At 46.9% G+C, this 26,044-nt stretch overlaps 2 protein-coding genes across 3 annotated transcripts in view; one reads left to right on the top strand and one right to left on the bottom strand.

The window, feature by feature from the left end:
* NTN1 (netrin 1) overlaps window positions 1-9,275 on the top strand; it is a 125,413-nt gene extending 116,138 nt beyond the window's left edge. The window contains exon 6 of the mRNA XM_068913204.1: window positions 4,728-9,275. Coding sequence (XP_068769305.1) covers window positions 4,728-5,056 — 329 coding nt within the window. The 3' untranslated portion in view covers window positions 5,057-9,275. The remainder of the gene's footprint in view (window positions 1-4,727) is intronic.
* Window positions 9,276-12,737: 3,462 nt separating this feature from the next.
* STX8 (syntaxin 8) overlaps window positions 12,738-26,044 on the bottom strand; it is a 110,986-nt gene continuing 97,679 nt past the window's right edge. For both annotated transcript variants that reach the window (XM_068913208.1, XM_068913207.1), the window contains one exon: window positions 12,738-13,854. In XM_068913208.1, the coding sequence (XP_068769309.1) occupies window positions 13,787-13,854 (68 nt within the window). In that variant the 3' untranslated portion in view covers window positions 12,738-13,786. The remainder of the gene's footprint in view (window positions 13,855-26,044) is intronic.

The raw sequence follows: 26,044 nt of genomic DNA, 5'->3' as shown, positions 1-26,044 counted from the left end.
CTGGGGGATTTCTCAAAAGCATTTCATGAGAAAAATCAGCCCTTAAATGCCCTGAAAGGGAAGAATGCTGCCAGCTTAGGTGCTTCCAGAAAAAGATCCTCCCAGCACCTCTCTGCATCCTTGGGAGAGGATGGGGACCATGAAGAGCCTTGCCTCCAAAATGCCCAGGCCACGTTCATGGGTCAACTTTGGCTCTAAAGTCACCAAAGGTGTTTGAAGGTGAAGGTGTTCTGAAGGTGTTTGAAATTCCCTCTGCCCCTGCTGCACATGGGATTCGGGAGCAAATCCAGGCAAAGGGCTGCATTTTTTTTGTGTCCTTCTGCTGCGGAGAAGCCCAGACGTAGCAGAGACGCTTGGCCGGCATGACCAGCGACCAGAGGAAGCAGGATTTGAAGGGCCACTTCTTTTCCTTTGGCTCTGGGGAAACCACGTGTCCTAGATGCAAAGTTAAGACATAAAACTTGCTGTCAATGAACGCAGCTGTGGCGGTGCCAGCCAAGCCTTCACCTAAGCTTTCACTCCTTCCACTTCATTAATAAAGGGGAGGGAAAAAAAAAAAAAAGGACGGAGCTTGACATCAAAAAAATACAGACTGTGTATTTTAGGCCAGAGTTTCCTGTAACCACCTCTCTCCAGTTCCTTTTCATTCATTTTCTCCATTTTGTCAGTGTGGACCAAGGCAGGTCAAAGGTTTAAGCTTTTTTGGAAAGATTTATTTCCAAAAAAATAAAAATTGGCTAATCTGCACATTTTGTTACCTTCACACCAGACTGGGAAATACATGGTCAGAGCTTAGGGTTGTGTGTGGGTTTTTTTTTTTTTTTAATGAAAGTGTCTGGCATCCATGACATGCTCTGAAAAAAATACATGTATTCTGCAATGTGTTAAGAAGTATTGCTGGGCTGAGCAGCTCTGTTTCCCTTGTTCTTTCATAGCTTGAAGTCAGTTTGCACATTGCAGCACCAGTAATGGTGATGCTACTCCACTGTTAATTCAGCAGGGTAAAATCTGGTTGTCGCTGAAGCAGATCTGAGAATTTTCTGGTTTTTGTCTGTTTAGCTGAGATTTCTTCTCCCTCTGGCGATTTGTGTAACTAAGACTGCACCCATCTGGGCCTGACATGGGACAAGGTTAATCTTTGAGATAGACAGGTGGGCAGAAAGGGTACATTATAGACCACAAGGCATAGAAGGTAAGGGGAGAAAAGGAGAAAAGGCTTGAAGGCTCAGTCAAAAAGTGTTTTGTGGCTGAACTACAGAGGCAGGTCAGAAAACAGAAAATGCAACATGACTACGTCTTCCGCATGCGCCAGCCCTCAGCATTCATGGGGTGATTTCTCTTTACTTTGTCTCCTGTCCAGTGCTGGAACTTCCACTGGATTTTTCTCCCCCTCTGTCTCTGATTTTATTGATTTCTCTCATCTCACAATTAGCAAATAAACACATGAGGTCTGTATAATCACTTCCCAATGAAGCTATTTTCCTGGAAGCTGATTTTAGGGAGGAGAAAAGTGTTAATCCTCTCCAAAGGAAGTCGAAGAGAAGTGATCTCAGCTGATAGCTGCTCCCATCTTCCTCCGCCTTCTCTGTGCCTGTTTGACTGACAGCTGTCAGAAAAAACATGGCAGAAGATGCCTCTGGGCTTGTTTCTGATTCCTCACCACACAGCGTGGCCAAATGCTCGGTTTTCTTCACTCCATGCATTTTGAACCCGAGTCCACAGCATGGACATCTCTATGAATGGGAATCCAGCTGCAGCTCACACCATGGTCTCCAGCCAGAGCAGCCACTGGATGTCCAAACTCTGCTCTGGAGTAGGGTGCCCAACCACTGCTCGTCTCTCACTCCCCTTTGCCCCAAAATGGCATGAGGTGGACGGTACAAGGACCATGACTTTCAGAGGCTGTTGGGGCTTTTGCACGCTTAAGCCTCAGGGCAGTTGGTGTGACACATGGAAAGGTCTACAGATGGGATGCGCATACCTGGAACGTCACCCAGGAAGATCACAGTAATGCCTGGCTGGAGGGATGGCTGCGAGGCACAGATGTGGATGCAGTGCCCAAGGAAGCAGCCCCATGGAGGAGGGAGAGGAGGAGGGCTGGTGGATGCCACCAAGCCATGCGGAGTCTAACATGCAGGGAGGCATGTCTTCATCAGGGAGATCCCTGCACAGCCAGCTCCCCAGAGGATATGCCTGAGCAGACACCAGAAAAAAAACAACCGGTCATCTGCAGGCATCCCATGATGCTGCCTAAAGCATTGCAAAAAGACTGGGAGCCCTGTCACACCACAGCCCGCTCAGGGCCAACCTGGACCACAGCTCTGGTGCTGACCAGCAGGACAAAACCATGGGAGCTCCAGGGTCTTCTGAAACCATACATGAGCTGAGTTGTCCCCTCGAGCGCTTCACCCCATGGAAGCACGCTGGAAGCAAACCGGTGTCTGTCACCATCTCAGCTCTGCAACTTCTTTGCAGAAGATACCTAGAAGTGTCCTCTTCTGCCTCAATCACCATGCAGTCACCTCTTTGCACTGGCTCAGCAATGCTGTGGGCCACTGTTCCTGCATGGATGCTGGGTGGTGAAGAGAAACAGTAATACAACATCTGGACTCAGGACTACACTTCATGAAAGAGCAAGGTGTGGAGAAGCAGAGGGCTGAGTCTTCGCCAGGTTTCTCAGGAGGTTTTATCACAATCCATATGGCTGCAAGTGTGCCCCTCTTTAAGGCTATCCAACGTAAGGTGTGGGGAAAATAGCATCATCTTGATATTCTTGTGCTTATGGATCACGTTTGTCTTCCCATCTCAGTCTTCCTCTGGGAGCCTGTGATCTCCTGGTTACCGTCCAGACCCTACATGTTTTGCCTGGCTGCTGCGGTCCAAGATACTCTCTATAGCTGTTGAAGCCCGATGCTGAAATTCAGCGTATTAAAAGAGATGTTCAAATGAGCCCACCAGACCCAGAAATCCAGGTTGGACTCTGTCACTGACTCATCTTTATGATCACTGAGCACTACCTTAAGTCCTTCACTCACGCTTTTCACCAGCAATGTGAGCACTGAACAGGACTGGGTCAGGAACCATCTCCTAGAAACATGTGATAGCTCTATTTCCCCTCTTATAAATCCTTTCAGAAGTTTGGATAGGCTCAGTACAGATGACCTTGATTTTGGAGAGTGGTAACATGTTTGTAGGATCACACGTATTCCCCAGTTCATTACAGGACCATTGTATACTGCTGGTGGGAGGTGTCCAAGACTCTTTTCTGTTACCTTGTCTGTGGTCAGTGCCAAACATGGCTGGCTGTGGAGATGAAAGGCAGGGGTCCCAAAGAAACATATGCTCCAGAAACATTCCAGAAAAACAGAGCAGATAAGCAACCAAAAATCATTCCTGATGAACAGGACCCAACTGCATATCCATACGCAACCACAGCTGCAGAATCATCATCCATAAGGAGGGGCCTGCTCAGATGCTGGGTGCTCACAGAGAGCTCAGAGCAGCTCATTCCCAGGCAGATGTGCTGGAGGCCTTAAGAGATCTTTCCTACCTCCAGCTGCCAAACGCTTAGAGATAAGGGCCAGTTCCATCATTCTGCTCCAGATTTTGGCTCACCCTCGCTTAAAACCTGAGGCTGCTTTGGGTCTTGGTTCAGATGTGTCCAGTTGCCCCTCTGGCGAAGAAGAGAGAGAGGAGGGTGGGAGGGACTGGCCGTGCAGAAACTTTTCCTCTTGCTGAAGCACACAGTGCTCTCCAGACTCAGGAATGGATAATACTCTAGCATCTGAGTTTCCCTGGCTGGAGTTAGCACATGTGTCAGGAAGAAAGCTCTTTCCCACGTCCTGATGGTGCGAGCCAGGGTTTTAACACCATTGATGCGGGATGGCGTCTGGTTTCTGTCCTTACTGCAATGCAAACCTTGTGCACAGAGCCTTTGCCCTGCACTTTGGCCACCGCTCACACCTGGAGGCACACATTTTCCCTAGGTTTATTAGTTTCCCGCTTTCACCTGTGCTTGTTGCTTTAAGGGAAAAGGCAGATTTGAGCACCACAGTGGCCTGATGGCATACATGAACCTGACTGATTTTTAACAATTTTTGATATGACTGAAGAGTGAGCCACACGAATGGCTCTGGGGAACTGCTCCATCTGTGTTTGCTTCATAGTTATGCCCTGAAGGTCCCTGGGAGATGGATGGGCCCTCCCGAGGACACTGATAGGAGAAAGAGGCTATTCTCCCCACCATCGCTCCAGGTAGCCCTGCCTCATTCGCAAGGAATGATTTGGGCCCTAACACATAGGCCATAGCAGAAGGAATGAATTGGGCCCTAATGTACTGCTGCTCCCAGCCTCCCCTCTCCTCCTGGGAGTCCACCTGCCTGCACAGCCCATGGGATAACTGGGCCCTGCTCGTCAGGGACCAACAGGGCCTCCTTCTTGGCAGCAGAGCTGGAGAGCACCTCCCATGCCCATTGTGGTTTCAGTACCTTTTCTGAGACCTTCTACCAACAGCACTGGCTACTTTGTTCTTAGATGAGAGCCCTGGAGACAAAACAAGTTTCAGTGCAACCACCACCACCTTGGCCCATGGTTGCACCACCCAACCTAGGCTCTGGAGGCAGAAATCCTTTTCCTCACATGCACTATTAGGTAAGACTTTACAATCATTTTCTTCTCACTAGCCCAAACCATAACATCTTTTCCTCTCTTGCTTTGGCTTTTTCTAGCTGTTCAGATCCACATCCTGAAAGCGGAAAAAAATGCTGACTGGTGGAAGTTCACAGTCAATATCATCTCCGTCTACAAACAAGGCAGCAACCGGATACGGCGAGGAGACCAGACCCTGTGGATCCACTCCAAGGACATAGCGTGCAAGTGCCCCAAAATCAAGCCCATGAAGAAGTATTTGCTGCTGGGCAACAACGAGGACTCTCCTGACCAGAGTGGCATTATTGCAGATAAAACCAGCCTGGTGATACAGTGGCGGGATACGTGGGCTCGGCGGCTCAGGAAGTTCCAGCAACGGGAGAAGAAGGGGAAGTGTAAGAAAGCCTAGAGGAAGAGAAGGCAATGGAGCACGCGAGAGAGAGCGAGTGAGAGACTGACTGTGCATGCTGCTTTGTGTAGAACCTGGAGCGGATAGGGCCTGGGATTAGGGACTTTGGGAAGGAAGTCGCATTGCAGTTTGTGTGTGTCGGGGTGGGCTGGGTGGGGGGGGACAGCTGGGAATCACATCTGTGGGGCTGCCGAGTTTGCACCTCATATTACAGGAGGGGAAAAAAAAAATCACACACACAAAAATAAAACAAACCATTGCAAGAGGAGGGTGGATGTGGGCGTGCAGCACCTCAACCGTGGTGGGAGTGCAAACAGTTCCCAGTTCCCCCTAGCTTCTTTCTGCCCCATTCGCTGAAGAAATCAGAGACACCAAACTGCCTTAAAACTGCTAATATCTGCTAGTTCCAAAGCATAGAGACAGGAATGATCAAGCCTGTAAGAAACTAATCAACGGCATTGCTGGAAATTAACCCCTCCCTCCCCCCAAAAATACATATTCTCAGCTTAGACTGAACGAGACAATTATCATAGAGGAAACTAAACAGAGACTTACCACTGAAGACAGATCTGAGGAGCAACTAATATAGGTTATTTAAAGACTCTTCAGTATATGATAGCTGTAACGATCACCCACCGTACAGTACCTAAGAGACAGGACGAGGTCTCCAGCCGTACTGATGTGCTGATCCCATAGCACCAGGTTAACCAACCATACGCACAAAATGGTGCAAAAGAAGAGACCACGCTAGTTACCGACTTCCACATGGGCATAACTTGGGGAACAATTCTCTGCTTCAGTCCCCATGTTTCCAAGGACAGCTGCACACTGCTGCACACCAGCCACTCATTGCAATACATGCACTGAAGGAGCTTTAGCCCATGGGACTCCTCGGTCCCCCTCCAATTCACAATCAAGTTAATAACCAGGATGCCCAGGGAAGCACCCAGACTTTGCAGAAAAGTTGGCCTCCAGTTCCTGTAGGTGCCCTGGAAAATCTCACCCCTAATGTAACTGCAATCTCTGACTCTCCACTCTGGCCATCCCCAAGACCTCCTTTATGGATTTGGTCCTTTCTGCAGCTGTCAACAAACTGAGGAGCCCTCAGATCGGCAATCCATGCAGAAGATACGGAAGCCCTGGATGGCAGCAGTTTCACTTCCAAACTCAGCCAGCTCTCCCCAAACCAGCCCAGCCCAGCCCAGCCCTCTCTCCCGTAACCTGGCCAGTCTTTACAGATGCCCACATCTCTGCATGAGGTGGTCAGCCTTCGCCTCCATGGGGGAGTGGAACAGTGGGTGCCAAGCTCCTGCTGGCCCCTATGGCTGTCCCCACAGGCAGCAGGACCAGCACAGAGGTCCACATCTTGGCTACATTACAGCCCATGCAGGGCAGAGAGACCAGCCCCAAGGGAATGGGTCTCCATCGGAGACCAGATGAGCGAGATTTGACTCACCTAGAGCTCCCCAAACTAGATCTTCCACTGGGGGTGAAAAAAGCAAATCTACCAGCAGAAAATGTAATTCCTAATCTCTGATCCCTAATGAACTGTGAAGGCAGGGACTGCTCTCGCCTCCATCTCACACCCTGTGAACCAGCACCTGAGGGTGGGAGCAGCTTTCCCCAGGGCACTTTAAGGGCAAACCTGGCTCTTGGATTATTTGTCACCAGAAAAAGTCAGATCAGTGCTGCTTTGCCTTGCCTTGGTGGCAGGCCCTTCTACTTCCACATAGGTCCATAAAAAGCAGGGGAAATCTGAGTGCAGGGAGGGCAGACCAGGTACCTGGATGAGAAGCAAACATTAGTCCCTATGAAAAGCAAAAACCTCCCTGATATTTTTCCTTTCAGGAAACTTGGAAACATCTATTTTATGACATTTTCCAGTGGTTTTGCCTTGTTTTATAGCAATTGACAATATTTATATAATGACATAAACTACCATAAAGCAAGGCAGCCATGTAAATAGGTGTAAAGTGGAGGGCTCCCAGGGAAGCACAGGCCAGCGCCGGGCTGCTGGAAGACATGGCACAGAGGGGACTGAGAGCTGCTGAGCCTCCCCTGCAACTACAACGGCCCTCAGAGATGGATTTGGACATTAGGGTTGAAATCCCATCCTGGATATCAAGTGATCCACCAAGTCACTTTCTTGCTTAGAATAGACTCATTTTACCTTATTTAAGAGCCCAAGAAGAATCACTAGTTTTGTAGGCAGAGGAACACGTGCACCCAAGTCACCGAAGGGCTTCTGAAAGATAAAATCTGACCTTAAGTGTCTCAGCGGAGATATAAAGCCCCCAAGCTTGGCTAGGCAGCTCTCCTCCAGCTAGGACTGACTGACGCTAGGTAGAGCCTGCGCCGGCTGGAGACAGCTTGTCCTCAATTAGCCATGGTGACCTGAAACCACCAGCGCCCCACAAGCCCAAGGTCCCTTCAGCCTGCGTTGGTGGTGCAGACTCTCGCAGGTCCGCTCCATGGACACCCACAAGGCTTGTTCAGATGGACAACCACCTTCCAAACAACCCATCAGAAATATCCAGCCCAGCAGAGCAACATGGGAAAACGTGGAGAGGAACATGGAGGCCTAAAAACAACTGAACCCAACCCAAAGTCAGTTCTCCCAAGGCCTCCAGCACTCTCCTGCACAGGGAAGGCAAGGCCGGGGAAGCCAGGGGACTCGGGATCTACCCATATCTGGACACCCAACGCTCTCTGACTCCCTCTTCTAAGCACATGTGGCTGAACACTGCCACCCCCCCCCCCCCCCCAGCACAGCCTCGACATCCCCCAGTAACCGCAGCAACGGCCACAAGCCCCAGCCCTCTAACCAACTTCATCATTTTGGGAGAAGAAACTCTATCCACTTCAAGCAGGCAATCGTCCACCTTGCCAAACTGCCAGAGCCCAGGGACCCTCCAGGCACCAACAAAAACCAACACATGGGAAGGAAACCAAGGTGCTTGTACAGTTAGCCTGAGATATAAAACAAATTAGAGCTCAGAGAATCTGTCATAACCAGAGTGACTATTGCAGATGTAAAGCCCCCCTGGCCCCAGCCCAGCAGAACCCCATTCCTTGATCATTGTTGGAGTTTTGTGCTTTCCAACCAGTCTAGAGAAGCTCCTTTGTTCTGTCCGCGGTTAACCAGCACCCCCAGTAACAATGACCTGCAGCAACAGCTGGTGTAGCCCATCCACAACTGTACTCCTCCTGGGTAAAGGCAGAGCAGCCCCATTTACGAGGTGTCTGGGGAAGCAAATCTTCCTTGCAGCCACCTCAGGACACCTCCTGGGGGGGGGATCGTTGGCCTGTCACCCAAACAGGATCAAGATGTCACCGTTGAACATCACCCTCCATAGCCAGGGCTGCTGCTCTGTTGGAGGTGAGCACTAGGCAACCCCTTATAACCACTGAGGAATCAAAGTATCCGTCCATCCTCCCAGGGTCACCCCAATTCAGTGGCTTTGGCCAGCAAAGTCACCTGCCGTGCTCCCGAAGAGCACAAGTTGATGAGAAACCTTGGTGAGAGGGGGCCCAGTTCCCCGGTGGCCCAGAATGGGATGGGACATGGGGTCATGGACAGAGGCTGCAACTAACTCCAGGACACGCTGGCCACCAGCGTGCAGCCTCAAGGCAGGTCTGAAAACTAGAGGTGCTGGTAGGAACCGTAACAGAGCTTGTAACAGGGTAAAAGGGCTGCGGCACCTTTCAAGTGAGTTCGGAAAGCAGCTGAAATGCCAAAACAATCATCACTCAACGGTAGCACCTGACTGAAGTCGTTTTGTCTCATTTTTGTTCGTTTCGTCATGTCCGTCCCCTCTCCCTGCACACCTGCCTTCTCTCCCGTTACGCAGCCCCGTCACAAAACCTGTGTTCCTTTCGGGTTGTTTTGTTTTTTTTATTTCTGTTAATATCTTGAATTGTAAATGTTGTTTAGTTATGACCATTGCATACTGCTTTGGGCGATGTTTCTTTACAATGCATACTAATATATTATGGTTATTATATATGAATATATTTAATGACATGTGAAAAAGTTGTGGATTTTCTTATCGTTTTTCCAAGTTTGTTTTCTTTTTTGTTCCTTTTCTTCGTTTGTTTGTTTGTCTGTTCATTCTGTTAGATTGGCTGTAATTGAACCAGAAGGAGCTTGTAACTGTTCAGCACCCACTCAGTAGAACTAAAGTCAAAAACCAGTTGAATAAACTCTTGTAAACCATAACGAGCTCCAGTGGTCTCTGCTTCCTCCCACCCAAAGCCTGAGGGATGGGGACCTGCTCCTGCAAAGCTAAGGGTGCTCCATGTCCTCAGCAGTGTGGTGGCGGTCTCCTCTTGGCCTCCCACCAAACGTCCCTAATGGTCACTGCAAAAAATCACTGCTTGCAGGACTTCCAGCCAGGCAGGGAATGAGGGGAAGCCGTTGGCATCAGGAGAGCTTCCAACCCAATGGCCAAAGCAAAGCCCTGCTGGTTGCACCCCTTGGCTAAGCTGGTTTTCAGCGCGGTGCCCTTTCCACTCCTGTGGCCACCCAAAGTCTCTGGGGTGGTGGATTTTTAAGCCACGTGGTGAGCAAAGGCGAGAGCAGCAGGGAGGGCAGAGCGGGCCTGGGCTCTGTCCCCATCACTAGCTGCTCCCTTGGAAGTGGCTGCCACTTGAGACCAGGCAAAGATTAATGTTAAAAGACAAGCTAGAAAGCCTGAGGCAGAGGAACCAAGGCGGCAAAACACTTCCAGAGGGAAAACTACAGGCAAAAGGTCCTGCAAGTGGCAGAGGGGTCAGCCCGCATGACCCACGCTCTTAATGTCACTGAGAATTTATTAATTCGAAAACATCTCAGAGGTCAGAAATCTCAGATCTTTATTGCAGCGACAAATGGGTCAGAAACGCACCCACCGGCGCTCCGGAGCTCCTGCCTGCAGCTTTACAGAGAAAGCAAATGGATTTCCCAGATCGCTCCGGCTTTTATTCCTCTTGACGCGCAGCCGCTCCTCCGAAGGCAGCGGTGGCGGCTCTGAGAGGCGGGTGGACTGGCCTGTTCCCAGCGGAGGGCCGTACGCAGAGCGCGTGCTCTTCCCGGGGCCCCCGGCAGCAGCGGGGCTGCGCTTCGCGAGTCGGCCCTTTTCGGCGCTGCTGCACAGAGCTCATCAGCGCAGCACAGATCAGCTCTCCCTGCAAGCAAGGGCATGCAAAGCGGCACACCGGCCTCTCAGGATCACTTTTATTCTCACCTAAAGAGCTAAGAACGTCTTATGAAGGCACTTGGAGAAAGAGGCACTTGGAGCACCCGGCAGACCTCCCCCGAGAGTTTGCGTTTTGCGTTTGGTCCTGAGCTGATGATTTGTCCTTTTACCAGAGAGGAAGTAACAACTGGAAACACACAAACTCCAGAGCATGTTCTCACTCGACAGAAATAAAGTAGAAGCAAGGGAAGGCAAAGCCCAGGACCTCGCCGGGGTGCACGAGTGGGACGAGCAGGACCTTTGCCAGGCGAAGCCGCTGGTGTGCAAGGCGGCACGGCACGGGTACGCATCTTTAGCAGCAACACCGAGCAGTTGCAACACGCAGCTTGAGTGCAATTTGCCCCATGCCTGGAAATCAGAGTAACCCACACCAAACTGCGAATGCAGTGGCCTCCAATTAACGGTGCTTTTCACCCTCGCTTGCTCAGAAACAATACTGAACTGCTCAGATATTTTAACCTTCCTTTTGTGGAGCAGCGAAACAGGAAAAGGTTTCCACACACATCAGAGTGCTGCCAAATTCGCTTCTTTCTTTAAGAAAGTCCTTACCCACACGACATATTAAACGTTACCTAAAGGGCAAATCTACGACTCTCTGTTAGATATTTCAGCAGAGCAACTGCTGGTGTTTCTACCTTTCCCATGCACGACAGGCAGCAATAACGTGTTTGAGGATGCAACAAATCAGAAAGCATCTTTTAAAGCTCCTATCCGAACAGAGTTCCTGTGTCACATTGATCAGGATAAATTATGCACCCATTCTGCATGCCGTGGGAATTCAAACAAGTCCTTAATTCCCTCCGTAAACTACAGCTTTAATTAGAAGCCAAAGTCCATATTCTCATCTCTAAATTGCCCGGTATTCTCCTGCTGTCACTGAAGATACACGAGGCTGCAGTGGAGCAGAGAGAGCGCAATCGCGCCGCAGGGCTCGCACAAAAAGCCTCCTAATGAGAAACAATTCCAGGCAGATTTTCCAGTTTGATTCCTCCGCACAAGCACTGCTGGAACGCACAAGTTTTGAACACATCTCCAAAGCCGCACGCTGTTTGTTTCCAGCTGGAGCAGCCTTGCTTGAAGCTCCATTTCTGCTTGGAGATTAAGCAATGCACTAATCAAAAACCTGTTGTGTCATTTTGAAAAACACGAGAAAGTAAAACTCTTTTTTTTCCCCCTCCTCCTTTGAAGGTTGTAATATGAAGCATCTTTCCAAGCAAAAGCAAACAGGCACAGCCTGAACAACCTGGATTGAACCAGACTTTTAAAGGCTTCGAGAAAGATTTTCTCCAGCAAAGCAGGACAGAGATCCTGGAAAGCACTCTGCTCCTTCTCAGTGATGGGCATCATTTCTTTTGCCTAGCCAGCAGGAATGTGGTATCTGGCTATCTACCAAAAAGCACAAGCCCAGATTTCCCACCTTTAAACACCAAATACGGATGCTGAAGTCAGTAGCGTGCAATCAGCCTGGTCCTCCGATTTCAAATCCCCTCTAGAGGTGCTGGTCTCCCCTCCAGCTGCTCACTTAGGTACTGAGCAGCAAAAGGCTGGATTGGGCCCTAGACCAGAGCACGGTTTGAAGCCCACCACCCATTGCCATGAGGTACTGCTGCAATTCACGAGGCTTTTTCTCTTTTACTTGGCATGTTAAAAACTTGCTTGATGATTTGGTTAGCTGAGATTACTCCACCAAGCCCCCTTTCACCTACCTTGTGCCTCTCCTAGGAGCACACAGAAGGGAAAGGATAACGTGATGGTGCTTTTCAGCACTGGGGTATGGTTCCTATCCTTAATGATTGAATCCCCACCTTGTCTGGCAGGGTCCTGGTACATCCAGCCTCTAGAAGCACCTTCATCTTGCAAAACTCAAGCCCCTCTCATCATAACTCACAGTCGTTTCCACCTCAGATCCTGCAGCAACTGAGTTAAAATCTCATCTCCACCCAACGCTTGTGCTAGGCTCCAAGGAGAAGCTCAACAAGAAAAAATTTGTACTCCGACCTGCAGATCTCCAAGTACATTACAGAGGAGGTCTGTACCTGAAAGTCTCAATCGACAGATGGGGAAACTGAGCACAGGAGAGCAAAATGACTTAGCTAGTGTCACTCAACAGAGCCAAAAAAGCCTGGGTTTCCCAGCTCGCAGACCACCCTGTACCCCCAAGACATGTGTTGCCATCACCAGCTGTGGAGGGGAGGGAGAGAATAACTAGTGCCAAAAGCCAATTCAGAGCTCTAGAAAAACATACTCCGCCACCACGGGTAAGGACTAGCCCAGGGCTGGCAATCATTACAAACACATAAGGAAGGAGATGTCAGGATACACAGGAGGTCTGGTAGGAACCATTTTTTTCTTTTCCCAAAATCACTTCATAGAATATGGAGGCATTAAAGATCATTAACATACCACATGAGACAACAGGAAACAACAAAAATCATACAAACCAATTGTATATAAACGGTTCAGCTTTTATTCAATGTTGTTATTGCTTGCTCTATCAATTCTGACAATCAAATTGGCGCATGTAACAAAATAATGATTTTTTCTGGCCAGAAGTTAGCGTTTGATGCTTCTTTTTTGTTAGCTTTTCAATAGTTAAATCTTCCTTTTGGTTTTAACAGTTTGTGAAAAGTTATAAAAGAAAGAGGCAGATCTCGATCACCGAGATTAGCACATCAATAGTAGCGCATCTCCTGCGGTTAGCTGGCTGGGAAAGCCTGCCCCAGAGCAAGGCAGAGCACGCAGAGAGGCACTCCTGCCTTATGAGCGCATTTTGGGCAACGCTTTCCGCTCTTATGCACCTGGCTGTGTTTAAGACCCAACGCTGTTTACATTTCTATCTGCGGAGATCAACACTGATAATTTTCCCACAACAGCCAAAGACTGACTCATTCGTGACTGTTTTTGTGCAATTCATCTGGGTTCCTATACTCTGGTCATCAGGCTTTTCACTTTAGGGCTACGTGTGCTCTCTGGATTTCCATCTTGAAGGAGTCAAGTCAAATGCACTGCCCAAAACATTCATTCCTCAAGAAATGTAAGCATCTTCGTTCCAAAGACAGATGTCAGAAAGCACAGGAACTCCACTTATGTACTCCCAAACCCCCGCATTAACAGCCGACAGTATTTAAAACCCTCAAAACAACCGACCGTTCAACAGAAGAAAGAGTGGGCCAGGCAGACAGCACACCAATAACGATCGCTTGCTTAGATGCGGATGCACTGAGAAGTGTATCTACTTTACAGCCAGCTGCATCCTCCTGAAATACTAAATCAAGGTAGGAAGAGAGTCCTCCTCAAGTTCAACCCCTGCAATCATGCAGCACTCTTCAGCTGTGCCCTGAATGAGGGAACGGATGTCTGTGGGACACAGCTTCATTCTAATACTGGTGAGTTTATTTAAAACACGGAAGGTCTTTGCACAAAGTTGGTCTCTTCTCTGGAGCCTTCCACGCTCAGCTGTTGAACAGCAGCTTGAGTGCGCCCCATATTTGCTTTATTTTGTTGGCCAGACGGCAACCACAGCAATCGCAATCAGCAGCAAGACAATCACCACCAGCATTCCTGGAAAAGATGAAACAACATTAAGGTCACTGCTTTTAACTTTTACAATTGGTCTTTTGCAATTAAATTCTTCCTCCGAGACCTGCTCCTCCTCCCATCTGAAACAGCTTGTTCTCCACGCTCACTGTGCGCGAGCCCTTTCATACAACCCTTCTCACCAGACCCCTGCATATTGATTACCTGAACAGCAACACGAACACAAAAGTCACATTGGCAGAGCAGTCAGTCCTCCTCATACTGACCCTTTAAACTAATTTTTTGAATTTTGTGCTTGTAGGCTATCTTCCAACTTGAACATCTGCCTTGTAAAGATTAAAGGATATGTTTAACTCTTAGTAATATCACTGTAAGACTAGTTAAGCTTTTCTAGGATCCCGCTATACCATCCCACTGGGCAAAGGATTATTCAGGAAATCCAAACTGCATCAGGAAATTGTTTCCAATGCAAACTACTCCTGCTTTAAGACAAAACCATTTGCAAAGAGAAAAAACAGTGCTTTTGTGTATGTACCTGACTTCGGAAAATGAACGTCAAGCAACATTAAGAAGTGCCTGCTAGCACTCTGCCAAATCATGCAGCACGCAAGCTCTGTGCGATCCAGCCTTCCCCAAAATCTTATTGGTTCATATGCAGAAATTAATGACTAATATGATCTTACAAAACTTTATGACTATTTATTAGTTCAGGCACACCATGCTGCTATGCAGAAGGTTGCTGTTAAAAAAACATGTGATTCACATACAGAATTAAGGTGACACGGCTATCCAGGCTCTGTTCTGTGCTAACCTGTTAGATGAAATTAATTCTCTAACCCCGAGCCGCAGTGGAGACAGCCTGTCCCTCTTGGCTGAAAGAAATGTTTTACTGGAAGGGGACTGGTCCCCGTGGGAGACACCGTGGTCTCCCTAAGCGATAGGGAGTCCTCGCACATCCCAGCGCCTCGGGCAGCCGCTGAGCCGTTGCACGATGTCCTGCACGCTTCATTCAGTGGCCTCTCTCTCCCATCCACACGCATGCTTCCCCTCAGATTAAAATTTAATTATTAGGCTTTTGTTTTGGTTTAGTATCTGGTCTGCAGCATCCCCCTGTCAGAGCTGTGGGAATATGTTAGGGCTCCAAGAGTGGAAAAAACATCCCTTCATTTGGTCCGTTAACAGAGGACTATTACTCAACCACTTACAATATTTACAAGTCCAGCTCATAGCAATTAAAAAAGGATGTATTAAAATAAACTCCTCTTTCCGAGCTGGAAAAGGATATTAGACATAGTTTTTTGTAAATAGTGTCATGTTTTCTGTGCAGAAACTGTTTCTACGCCAGGGGTCCATGATTTTTTTCCAGTGAAAGAGAGTTGCCACCAGCAGTATTTTTTCTTTTATGCTTAGTTGAAAACATTTGTTATCTGAATGGAGAATTAGCAGCACTTCACCAGATTGTGTTAAAAAAATATATATATGCCCAGTATATATACTCAAGGCTGGGGGTTGGATAAATGCTCTTCTGCTAGGCAGACACAAGTTCTTTAGCTAAGCGGATTACAGCTGCTACATCCTTTGGGGTGATTTTGTTCACAGGTAGAGGGGAGCAAACTTGAGGTTGCACCTGGATGTAACTGCTTATTATTTGCCTTGCACAGGGAACAAACCTATCCCTATGCCGAGTTTAGGAAAGCAGCTTTTAGCGTTCTTGCTACAATCTCAAAACCTAATACAGATTGCAAACTGCTTACAAAGCTTCACACTGCGGGAACGCATACTTTGACTGGCATTTCTGGTTTTCAAAGGAGGACCTGATCCTACTGAACTTTCAGATAGCTGCAGCGAGTCGTCCAGGTCTGAGCTGGCCATCTCAGCTCTTCCCACCGGTGGAGACAGAGAGGCAGTTCTACACGTCAGCCTAAGACGGACATCCAAGATCAAAGGGGTAAACTGCCCTCTGGGAGGGATTTACATTGAGGCTTCTCAATAGTTAGTGTGGAGATGACTAGTTTAGCCTTAGACAACTACTTTTTGAGGTTAAGCAAGGTGATTCCCATCCAAAGAGCACCCTTCCTCTTCAGCAGTATCTAGACAGCAGCTCACTTAAGCACTTGGAGAAAACCACAGCCTCTTTTCCCAGAGACTTCAGGGACCATTCAAAGGCACGAGTAGGTGTCCAGTGTCTATCTCCTATTGCATTTTTAATGTTATAAAACTGCTTTTTTTTTTTTTTGGCATGGGACCCCTCCTCTCTGCCCCCTCGCGTTTATTTTTCTTCCCCCCAAACCAATTTTGCAGCGAGCAAAACAACAGCAACACAGTTGTCTGTTCCTGCTGCTCCTTTCCTACTCCACCAAGGACTTATTTTTGGCTCTCATTTCAAAAGAGGCCCCTGACCACGCTGCCCCCCTTACGCGGGAAAGCAGCGGCAGGATCAGATGACTTCTCACTTAACGAAGAGCCCGTCCGCACGCAGCCGTCGCTGGTGTGGCGAGGGACTCGTGCAGAGGGCGGTCTAGAAAGGAGACTCTTCCCGGGGGTGTTTGCCAGGGGCCAGCTCACTCGCAGACGAACGTTGCGGCACACCTTCACGCTGTTCCCACCCATTCCCGTGTTCGCCACACGCCTGCCACCGAGCTCTCCCCCCTTCCTCCATCGGCACCGTTCCCCACAACTTTCCCCTCGAGCAGCTTCACCTTTCTCGAGCCCAAGGGATTCCCTTGTATGCAGAGTCCCACAACGCCCAGCCTAGCTCCAGATCCTGATCCGAGGTTAGTGTCCACCAGAGCGAGCCTAAACACATTTGAAGCAGACGGATCTCGGAGCATAAACAAGCAGGGCTTGCTCCTGCCCCTGGAACGGACGGGAGACTGCTATTGTCTGGTTCTCGGGAATGGCAAGCTCTAGCCAACAACCTCGGCGTCATCTACCGACGCAAGTTGCTGCGCTGACACATTGGGAACGGGATCTGTATTTTATTTGGAGGTACTCAACACGGCTGGAACCTGCTTAAATTGGGACAAAATAAGATCTGATTAAACCGCTACGTTCAGATTTTCTGTTATGTTTTGCACTGAAGGGAAAAGTTTTAGAGGGTGCAAATCCTTAGCACAGTTACAGCGCAATTAAGAGACAACCGAGATCAGTTTCTTGGAAAATACTCTATAGGTGTGAATTAGTAATGATACAAAGTAGAGTTAATGGGGCATAATTATTCTTTGACAACTCCCAAGAAAAACTCCACATAAAACCAGAATTATTACACAGCAGGAACTTGGGAAGGTGGGGGACCAATAAAGCATTGCTAATGTGCAATAGCAGAATGACTAGGAAACGTAAGAGAACATTCAGTGCAACAACAGCAGGACACCAAAATGAAATAAACTTCATTTTATTCCTGGAAAGAAACTGGAATTAAAAATCTGGAGCCACTTTTGTGTTTCCAAAAGCAGTGGTCAAGTATTTACTCCCCATACAAGAGATGGGAAAGTAGAGATGGCACGTGTCAGTGCAACATAAATCACAAATCAGCAAGTACGAGAGGCTTATCTGATCCGCTCACTATGCACAAAAAGAACAGAATAACACAAATTGGCAGTAACATACAAATTTCAAAGTACCTCTTGCATGATAGAGACCAGATGTTACGCATATTGTATTTTCTCTTATACTACACAACAGCAGATTACAAGGATCTGAAGCTTTTAAACTTGGAGTTTCATGGACTGCAACATGCTTTCATAACAAAAAATTCCGGATATGATCTGACAGTGATTATGCATTCTAGATTCCCTGTCTGCTTCTCTTCCTCCCTCTCCCCCTTCTTTTTTGCTTAAGTCCTGAAAAACAGAAATACTCTCCTCACCAAAAACTCCTCCATGAATCAAAGCCACTAACAAAGTAAATAGGAGTCAGAGAGCAGAAATAAAAAAAACAGAGCCCTGCAGGAAGAAAAAGGAAACAGTGACAGAGATGCACGTTTGTAACGTGTTTCTCAGGGAAAGGTGAGAAACGAAAGCACAAGTCTGCATGCAATTACAGAATAATCAGTTAAGGCAGGTTGGAGAAAGTGCAACACTCTTGAAGCTCCATATGGCTACAGAGTTTGCAAAACTGCTGTTTCAGCTTCGAGCAGCTGTGCAGGAATGCAGGAGGCATGTTCTCGGGGCACGCTGAATCTCAGCGCACAGCACAGAAACACTATGCTGAGTGGCTAAGCTGCTGCACCCCTTTTTGGTCACCCTTGGCAGTGCCGAACGTGAGACGGCTTTGACGCGCACGGAGCCTGGATGCCCACGGGCAGCGGCGCGCGGCCGAGGGCGTCGGGGCTCACCCGGCTCTGCCGGTCCCTAACCCTGCGGGAGCGCTGCCGCAGCGCCCGGCAGAGGCAGCTCCTCGCTGCAGCGCTGCGCTTGGCCAGCCCACGGCAGAGCGGCTGGACATGCGGTTCTGCCTCTGATTCCTAGGAGCACAGGTCCATGGGGATTATTGCACAAGCTGCTTTACCTGGACTTAATCTTACTAGGGAGGCAAACGTCGACATTTGCCAGCTCCATCCTGATCCTCCTGTCCCTTGACACCAGAGGGGTTAATACTCCAAACGGAGCAAAAGCTTTTCTGAAAAAAGGTAACATCAGTTTTTCAGATGTAAGATGGAAAGAAAAGGTTACGATATGCATAATTTATCTCCAGGCTAAGCTCAGTAACCATACTTCCCCACTGTTTAGTCTGTCTCACCTAAACCCCTTCCAGCTGTAAGATCGGAAGAGCTGGTGTCCACAGCAACACCCCATCTCAGTGGGGTGGTTACCGACGGCAGCCCTTCTCCAAGCCCCGAATCTACTCTTTCTCTCCATAACTTACCAGCTTTGAGAGCGAATGCTCCAGTGTCCAGGTATAAAACTGTTGCAGACACCCTTCCTCACCATACCCGATTTACTCCTTCATGAGTAACCTTGCAGTTAATGATCTATATAAATACAGGAGACCTGAAGGACTACTTTCCCTTGTCGCTCTCAGGCCAGACGGTAACTACCCTTGTCCAGTTGGGACTCTATAACTTAAGGGTGCAAGTCCCTGTTAGAAATAAGACCACACGTAAAACTCATGCTCTCTGGGACACTGCCAGCTGTCCTCAGAGACTACAAATAACACAGTCACACAGATGGCAGCCCATTAAGTCACTTTATTTGCTCTCTTCCTCCCAACTTCTGCTATTTTCCCGTCACAGAGTCCTAGACATGGCTTGGAGCTGCATCACGCTAGGCACTATATAAACACGGAACAAAACATCCCTGCCCTGAAGAGCTCAAAGCCCAAGTCAACTAGCATCCCCCTCTTCTGGGATATAGAGCTACACGCTACAGACACTGCACATATATATGTTAGCCTTCAGCACCCAGAGCAGCGCTGTGGAAACGCTGGATGTTAAACGCTGGTTTAACAATTCTGTTTTCATATTTGTAACTTAATAGACGCACAGGGTGCCGTTTACTAAATAAGCCCCTTTGCCTTAAATAACTGTAATGAATCACAACTAACTGATGAATTGGTTTCCTCAGAGAGTAGTGGATACCTACCATCGGCCAGCAGTCAGTTTTGGTGTTTGCGATTAATCATCACGACTTTCCAGTGCCTTGTGCTGACTGTTCAGATAGAAGCCATGGAAGCCACTGAGACTAAGCGAGCTACAGTTTCTTTAAAGCTGGTTGGAGCCCAGCAGAAGTTTCTGGTCATAAGCACTCCTGGTGATGAAGACAACCCCTCACAGCACCCGTACAAAGCAGCCAATTGTTGCTTGTCAACTCAGTGCTGATGCCAGCTTTCTGACAAGGCAATATTTACTGTGAAATATCCACTTATTGTGCTGAATATAACTCCTGGGAATCTGAGTGTGTTTAGTATCTGGCAGTGATTCAAGTGCCTTTGAAAAGGCAGGCAGGAACCCTGTCATAAATACATCTTGTTTTGACAACTCCCTCTTGAATAAGTGTCAAAAGATTTCTGGGTTGCTTCTATCAGACTATTGATTTACCATTAAGAATTGCTCCGTACCCATGGAATAGTGGCCACTTAGATTTAATATGTTATCAATTAGAGCGCACCGGTTTCTACGAGATGTCTAGCGTTACAACTTCATACAGAGCAAGCTATGCAGAGGAGATGGTTATCGTTAACGGCAGACATGAAGTTGAGCACGTTTCTCTTTGGCCTGTTATGTTCAGATATGAAGACACTCTCCTCATTTCTATAAATTCACCCCAGCCAGGGCTAATAGCAGGGACTGAGGATATCTTTGTTTAATGACATAAGCAACAAAAATGCTCCACTGCAGCTAGGGCCCCTTATCTTCCAGTCCACTGACAGCCAGGTACAACTAAGTGCAAAGAGCAAGCATTTGATTTTGTTTCATGCAGCTGTCCAGTGTCCTGTGCTAGCACAGTGCGTAGGTCACTAGCAACATGCTCCAGCCACAACCCCTGAACTCGAGAGGGAGGCCAGCACCCACAGCAGCGTCTCCCAGACCAATTTAACATTTGCATTATGAAAGGCATAGGTGGGTGCTGAGGTGTCCAGGGCTTCGCAAGGCCCAGATACGTCATGTTAAAGGTCTCGGCGATATTGGACTGCCCTTCTGCCTTGGAGGCTTCAAGGTGCACACCAGGTTTGCTCCACTGTTCTTTGTTCGATGTGAAGCCCATCAGTTATGAACACAGCAAGGAGATGCTCAAGATACCCACAGAGCAGGAGATACCCACGTCTGTCTCTCCAGCTCTCTGAGGATCAGCCCAGCCTAGGCTGCCAATGGAAATGCTCAACCCCAAGGAGAAAAACAAGGTGCAATCAGCTGAGATAGCCATTATGGGAAGCATTCAACGGGGACGTTAACAGCTACATGTCTGTTCTTCTCCCAGACTCAGAACTTGGAGAGCATCTTTCACTTGCCATCTCTAGATACCGGCTGGCCACAAACATTTCTTTACTCGTTTGAGCCCAGGGAGGCAGATACACCCATCTCTCTGCTCCCCCCGTCTTTCTCACCAGGCATGCTGCTACCCTGGGCTCTGCAAGAAGCTGTGATTCAGGGTTGTCCAAAATTGAAAACTAGCGCGAAATAGAGCTGCATGATGGATGCCAGTACATCAACCGTCCACTGACTTCCTGCTCCCAGAATAGCCTTTTCGCAAGGAATAATCATGGAATAGATCCTAGATGCTTTTAAAAAATACTAAAAGAGTTCATGAAAGCAACTACACAGTGAATCTGCCTGTGATAGCTGAGGTCTGGACTCAATAAGCAAGGAAATCTCTTCCAGTCCCTGCTGATGTAATTAGCACACAGAGTACTGGAAGGTCCTTACAAATAAGAGAAGTAAATAACAGCTTGTGCAAAAGGATATCTCTTGTTTTCATGGGGGTACATGGTCACCCTTTCTCTTCTAAGTTCAAAGTTAATCTCTGAGTCAAACTCCAGCAGTGCTCTGGGAACAGGACACCTTTTCCTCTCCCCTTGTAACCGGGGTGCAGGGATAGCCTTTCGGATGCGGACTTGACCAACGCGATCCATGCCTTTGTCACCCCAAAGTCCGAGTCAGCTGGAAACCCAGAGATTCGGAAAACAGCAGCCCTCCTGGTGAGCCGTATGGTTTTGTGGGCTGGGAGAGCTTTCTGAATAGTAAGTATATTCAAAAAGTGAACGTGACTGTGCACTGGCTGCTTGCTGGTTTCTGGATGGTGAAATAAGTATTGATTTCAGGCAATTACAAAAACTGCTACGGTGGGCTTGTGGGTGGGATTCACCTGCCTGGACTTCCAAATCTGAAAGGTTAACCTCCAAGTCTGATGACATCCAAGAATGTCTATTTTAGAGCTGACAAATCCCATCTGAAAAATGACACGTGAGATCTCCCCCAGTACTCGTTCTCTGCAGAGAGGCGGCATTAGGAAAGCAGCCCTGCGGCAGGCCCTGTGCCGCGGAGCAAGCTAACGCGTCTGCCAGCAGGCGACTTGCGGAGCATCTCTCAAGATCCACTCTTTTGCTTGTTGGCAACTACTTATGGGAAAAGGAGTTCTGCTTGGGATTTTCCATGTCTTTTCTGTTGGTTTGGGCGTAGTGTCATTCTCAATAATGCTGAAGGCTCAGCTTAGAAGATTGGTGTCTTTTATAGATTGCAAAATAATAATAAATAGCATGCTATGACTTTAAAGAGCCTGGTATAGCATCACATTATCTGGAAAAAGCTGCTTTCCTCTATGCCAAGAAAGTCATATTCCCACAGAACTGTCTATCCAGAAGTTCATGAATAAGTCTTCTTTTATAAGTGACATGGAGCGCTAACTTATAAACACATAATAGTTGTTTTACAGGGTAGGAGAGAAGCAGGGAAAAGGCAGAGTTTCAAGGAGAGGCTCTAGACTCACAGCAGCTTTAAGGACTCCTTTTTAACATCACAGTTAAGAGAAAAAAAAAAACACCACTAACAACAACAAAAAAATCACACTCTTTCCCCAAAAAACTTTATCTGCTTTTTCATTAAGTTAATTTTAAGTCAGTGTTGCCAGATACATGGCAGAAACCTGCTCAAATCTGTTCAAAACCTTGATTTTTCAAGGCAACAGAGAACCAGCTTGGAAGGCTGACTCAGAATTCAGTCCACATACCTAAAGCTCTAGTTTAATATGGCAAGCACCCGCAGACATCCATCTTGCTGTCCTTTATGTTCCCTTAAAAAAAAAAAAAAAGCCAAACACTTTCTCCCCCCAAAGCCATAAAATCTTTCCTTCTAACATTTTCCTCTTTTAAAGTGAGACAGGGTATTCAATTTGTATAGCATTAAGAACCACTTTAGCATAAATCCCACACTATTAAGCTGGCCTGTATGTAAATACACTCCCTGATTCCTACACCTGCATCATTGAAACCACGTCTCTCGAGGCCTGTTCTTTATTAGTTTTGTGACAGCCAAACCTTTCCTTGGGCGATACGTCTATGTAAAATGCTGCAATCACACATTATCCTACACCCCCGTCCACCCAAAGGAACCGGGACGTTATTGCTTTTGACCTTCCGTTTCAACTGCTGTGACTCGAGAAATTTAACGCTACGGATGTACCTCTCAACTCTGACATCAAAATCATTGGCAGTTCTCAAACAAATCAAGAACAGGCTCCGAGAAGAGCTATTAAAGACTCCAAATGCCCACGTGTTTCACTGGCTCTAAAGGAAAAAAAGAGACACTTCTGAAAAAAAAAAAAAAAAAGAAAAAGAAAAGAAAAGAAAAGAAAAGAAAAGAAAAGAAAAGCTGAGCTCTTTGGAAACAACAACTGTTGCATTATTAATTCCTTATTTGGAAGAAAGAAAAACCTAGGTCATTCCTATGTAAGATGAAAGGAAAAAAAAAAAAGTTATGCCACATTTGCAGTTATTCATGCAATGATTGGTTAACCTGAAGAACCTAATTAGCTGAGTCAAACGTATAAGGCTTTGTTTGCACACAGTAACTCCTCAGCCCACGTTATTTCACATATGAAAAAAGGCATTTTTGAGTTCTTTTTGTCAGACTGGAGCCTTTTGCAGCTATGCTTCCTTCTCGGGCACACAAGCGAGTTTGTTACTGTTAATACAGTCCTTTGATCAGAGCACGGACATACCTTACATTACGGACAGCAGTACCTGTTGGCAAACAAAGTGTGGATAAATAAGCAGCAAGATAAAAAACACTATAGGAAATCAAATGTCAAATTCAGCCTCAGAAGCAGCATGAATCGTGCTTAAATCCAAAATGTTTATTGCTTCAGTGATCAAATAATCCCTAGTGTTTAGGTCCCAAACCACATGCGCAGTCCAACCGAATGAAAGGAAGTGAGATAAGTGTTTCTCTTAATCCGTTATTGTTATACCTCAATTTGCTTCTTTTTTAATCTATTTTTCAAATTACAAAAGCGTGCCAGATAGTATATTGAACTACTTCCAAGTGCAATTGCAAAGAAATCCCATATTCTTTCCAAAAAAGATTTATTTTGTAAAAATCCAACCTTAAATGAACTGCGATGGTCAGAGAAATATTTCAAATGAACGTAGTCACAGCTTTCTCAATAGCAGACCTCAACCGCTGCTGATGTTTCCAACGTCTCCTTCGATACTTAGTCAATCTGCACTAAGGTATACTTCTACATTTGGCAGTAGTTAGAAAGCTTTAGGTCCAACAGTTTAAAATGCTACATAAATTTCACTGTACATCTAGAAGTCAATTTAAAAAACCCAATTCAATAACCTCTTACATTAAGCTGAGAACCAGACTAGAAGGGCACTGAAAGAGTAAAGGTTGAGAGGAAGGTCTCCCGAATGAATTAGAAAATTCAGGGACGTTTTACCATCCAAGATAGAAAAAACGGAGCTCACACACACACACATAAGGTATATGTTTGAAGACAAGTAGAGAGCACAGCAAGAAATAAACTATAATAGTTGTTAACACCCAGTGAAGACTGCTGGAAAGGGAACACAGAGCTAAATTTGCAACTGCTTTTAAATAGCACAAGTCAGTTCACACAGAACAACCTCGGAGAAACGTTTCGATGTACATTTATATAGCATTACTGCAGTGCCAATGAAAAGCATAAAAAATTTATACGCATATAATCCCTCTCTACAAACACTTGTTTCCAAAGACTCGATAATAAAAGTATTCACTGGACCCATCATGGCACAAAGAGCAAGCGCAAACTCACGGTGAGACCATCTCAGCTTATTCACGTTACTCCCCCCTAAACCCAGCCTCACCTGTACTCCCTGTACTGCTACACCAAAGAAAAGATCAGAGTTATTTAAGAAGCAATAATAACTATGCAGCAAGGGTGCACAATTTCTCAGTGAGTTTGTCGAGATAATCATGCTAAATGCCATCTAAAAGAAAGCCCCTTTGGAGCATAAGCTATCTTTTCGGGTAAATTTGTACAGGCACTCATACCCAGGAAAAGCTGACAATTTAAGACCACAAGGCTGCCCGAGAGTCATTTTTGGTGTTTTCCCACATACCATCTATTTTACTTCTAGCCAAACCTGGCAACCTCTATACATCTCTGCCTGATGCCGTTTACTGATGTGTGTACTAGAGAAAACATCAGATGCATACATACGGATTTGTACAGAAGATCAGCCAGATGCCAGCAAGCAAGACACTGGAAATATTCTCATGTTTTTTCCTTTTGTTCTTGCTAGAGTGACTTCATAGACTTTCCTTGTTTGTCCCAACACTGCTATTATCAAACTATTTCCAACCCCAAAAGGTCATCGGCAGACATGGTTACTGGATTTTTTTTTTTTTTTTGCATGCAGCTTATTTTTTCTTCTCCCCTCCCCTTTTTTTTCCTCTTTTTAAATAAGCACGCACATTTTCCAATTTTCCCTCTCCAAACTCTCTAGCATCCTTTTCCTCACATAAACAAGGCCAAGAAACAAGATCATTCAAGTAATGCACTGCATTTCTGAACAATTGTGTTACAGATTGGAACAGGACTTGTGAAAGCTTGAAAAACCCCAATGTGCACTAAGCTTTCCCAGAAGAAAGAAAATAAAACAAGACCAGCAAACAGGATCACAGAGGCTCTATAAATCCCTGTATTTCAGATGAAGTTCACCCAACTGAGAACCAAAACAAGCCCTAAGTGCCTCCTGAACTCTTGCATTTTGGCGTAAGCTGTGCAGAAATCAGCAGGAAAGGATGACAAAGTGCAGACTTAACGGGAATGTCCCCTTCTCTAGGCTCACCAGAAGTTATTCTCCCCAATCTGTTGAGGGCAATGAGCAAACAGGAATACAAGAAGCATTTGGCATGGACCACAGGTTCATGGCAGAGAGAACAGCAGGCACTCAGCAGCTAGAAGGCGTTAACGGAGAGCCAGGTGAAGTTTTCCTTTTCAGAAGGAAACCATCTAAGAGCATCCAAGGTTACCATCAGGCTGTCCTCCAGTAGCATAGGTTACAAATTTTAGTACCAGCTGCTCAATTTTATTCCTTACACTAAAGAGACTTTTCATTGCACTAAATCACAGAGATTTACCAGCCAGCCAGTCCCAGCACTGGCTGCAAGAAGAGGCACCCACCTGGGGCTAAAGGTGAACTAAATCCCAGAAATGCCGCAGTCCCTGCCTCCCACAGTGCCCTAATTGCACGTGTTCCTCCTCACACGCGTATATACGTGCATCTTCTC

The sequence above is a fragment of the Struthio camelus genome, chromosome 19 (assembly GCF_040807025.1).
Source record: "Struthio camelus isolate bStrCam1 chromosome 19, bStrCam1.hap1, whole genome shotgun sequence".
Taxonomy (NCBI): domain Eukaryota; kingdom Metazoa; phylum Chordata; class Aves; order Struthioniformes; family Struthionidae; genus Struthio; species Struthio camelus.
The sequence above is the reverse complement of the archived record's forward strand: the minus strand, read 5'-3'. Positions and strand labels throughout refer to the sequence as shown.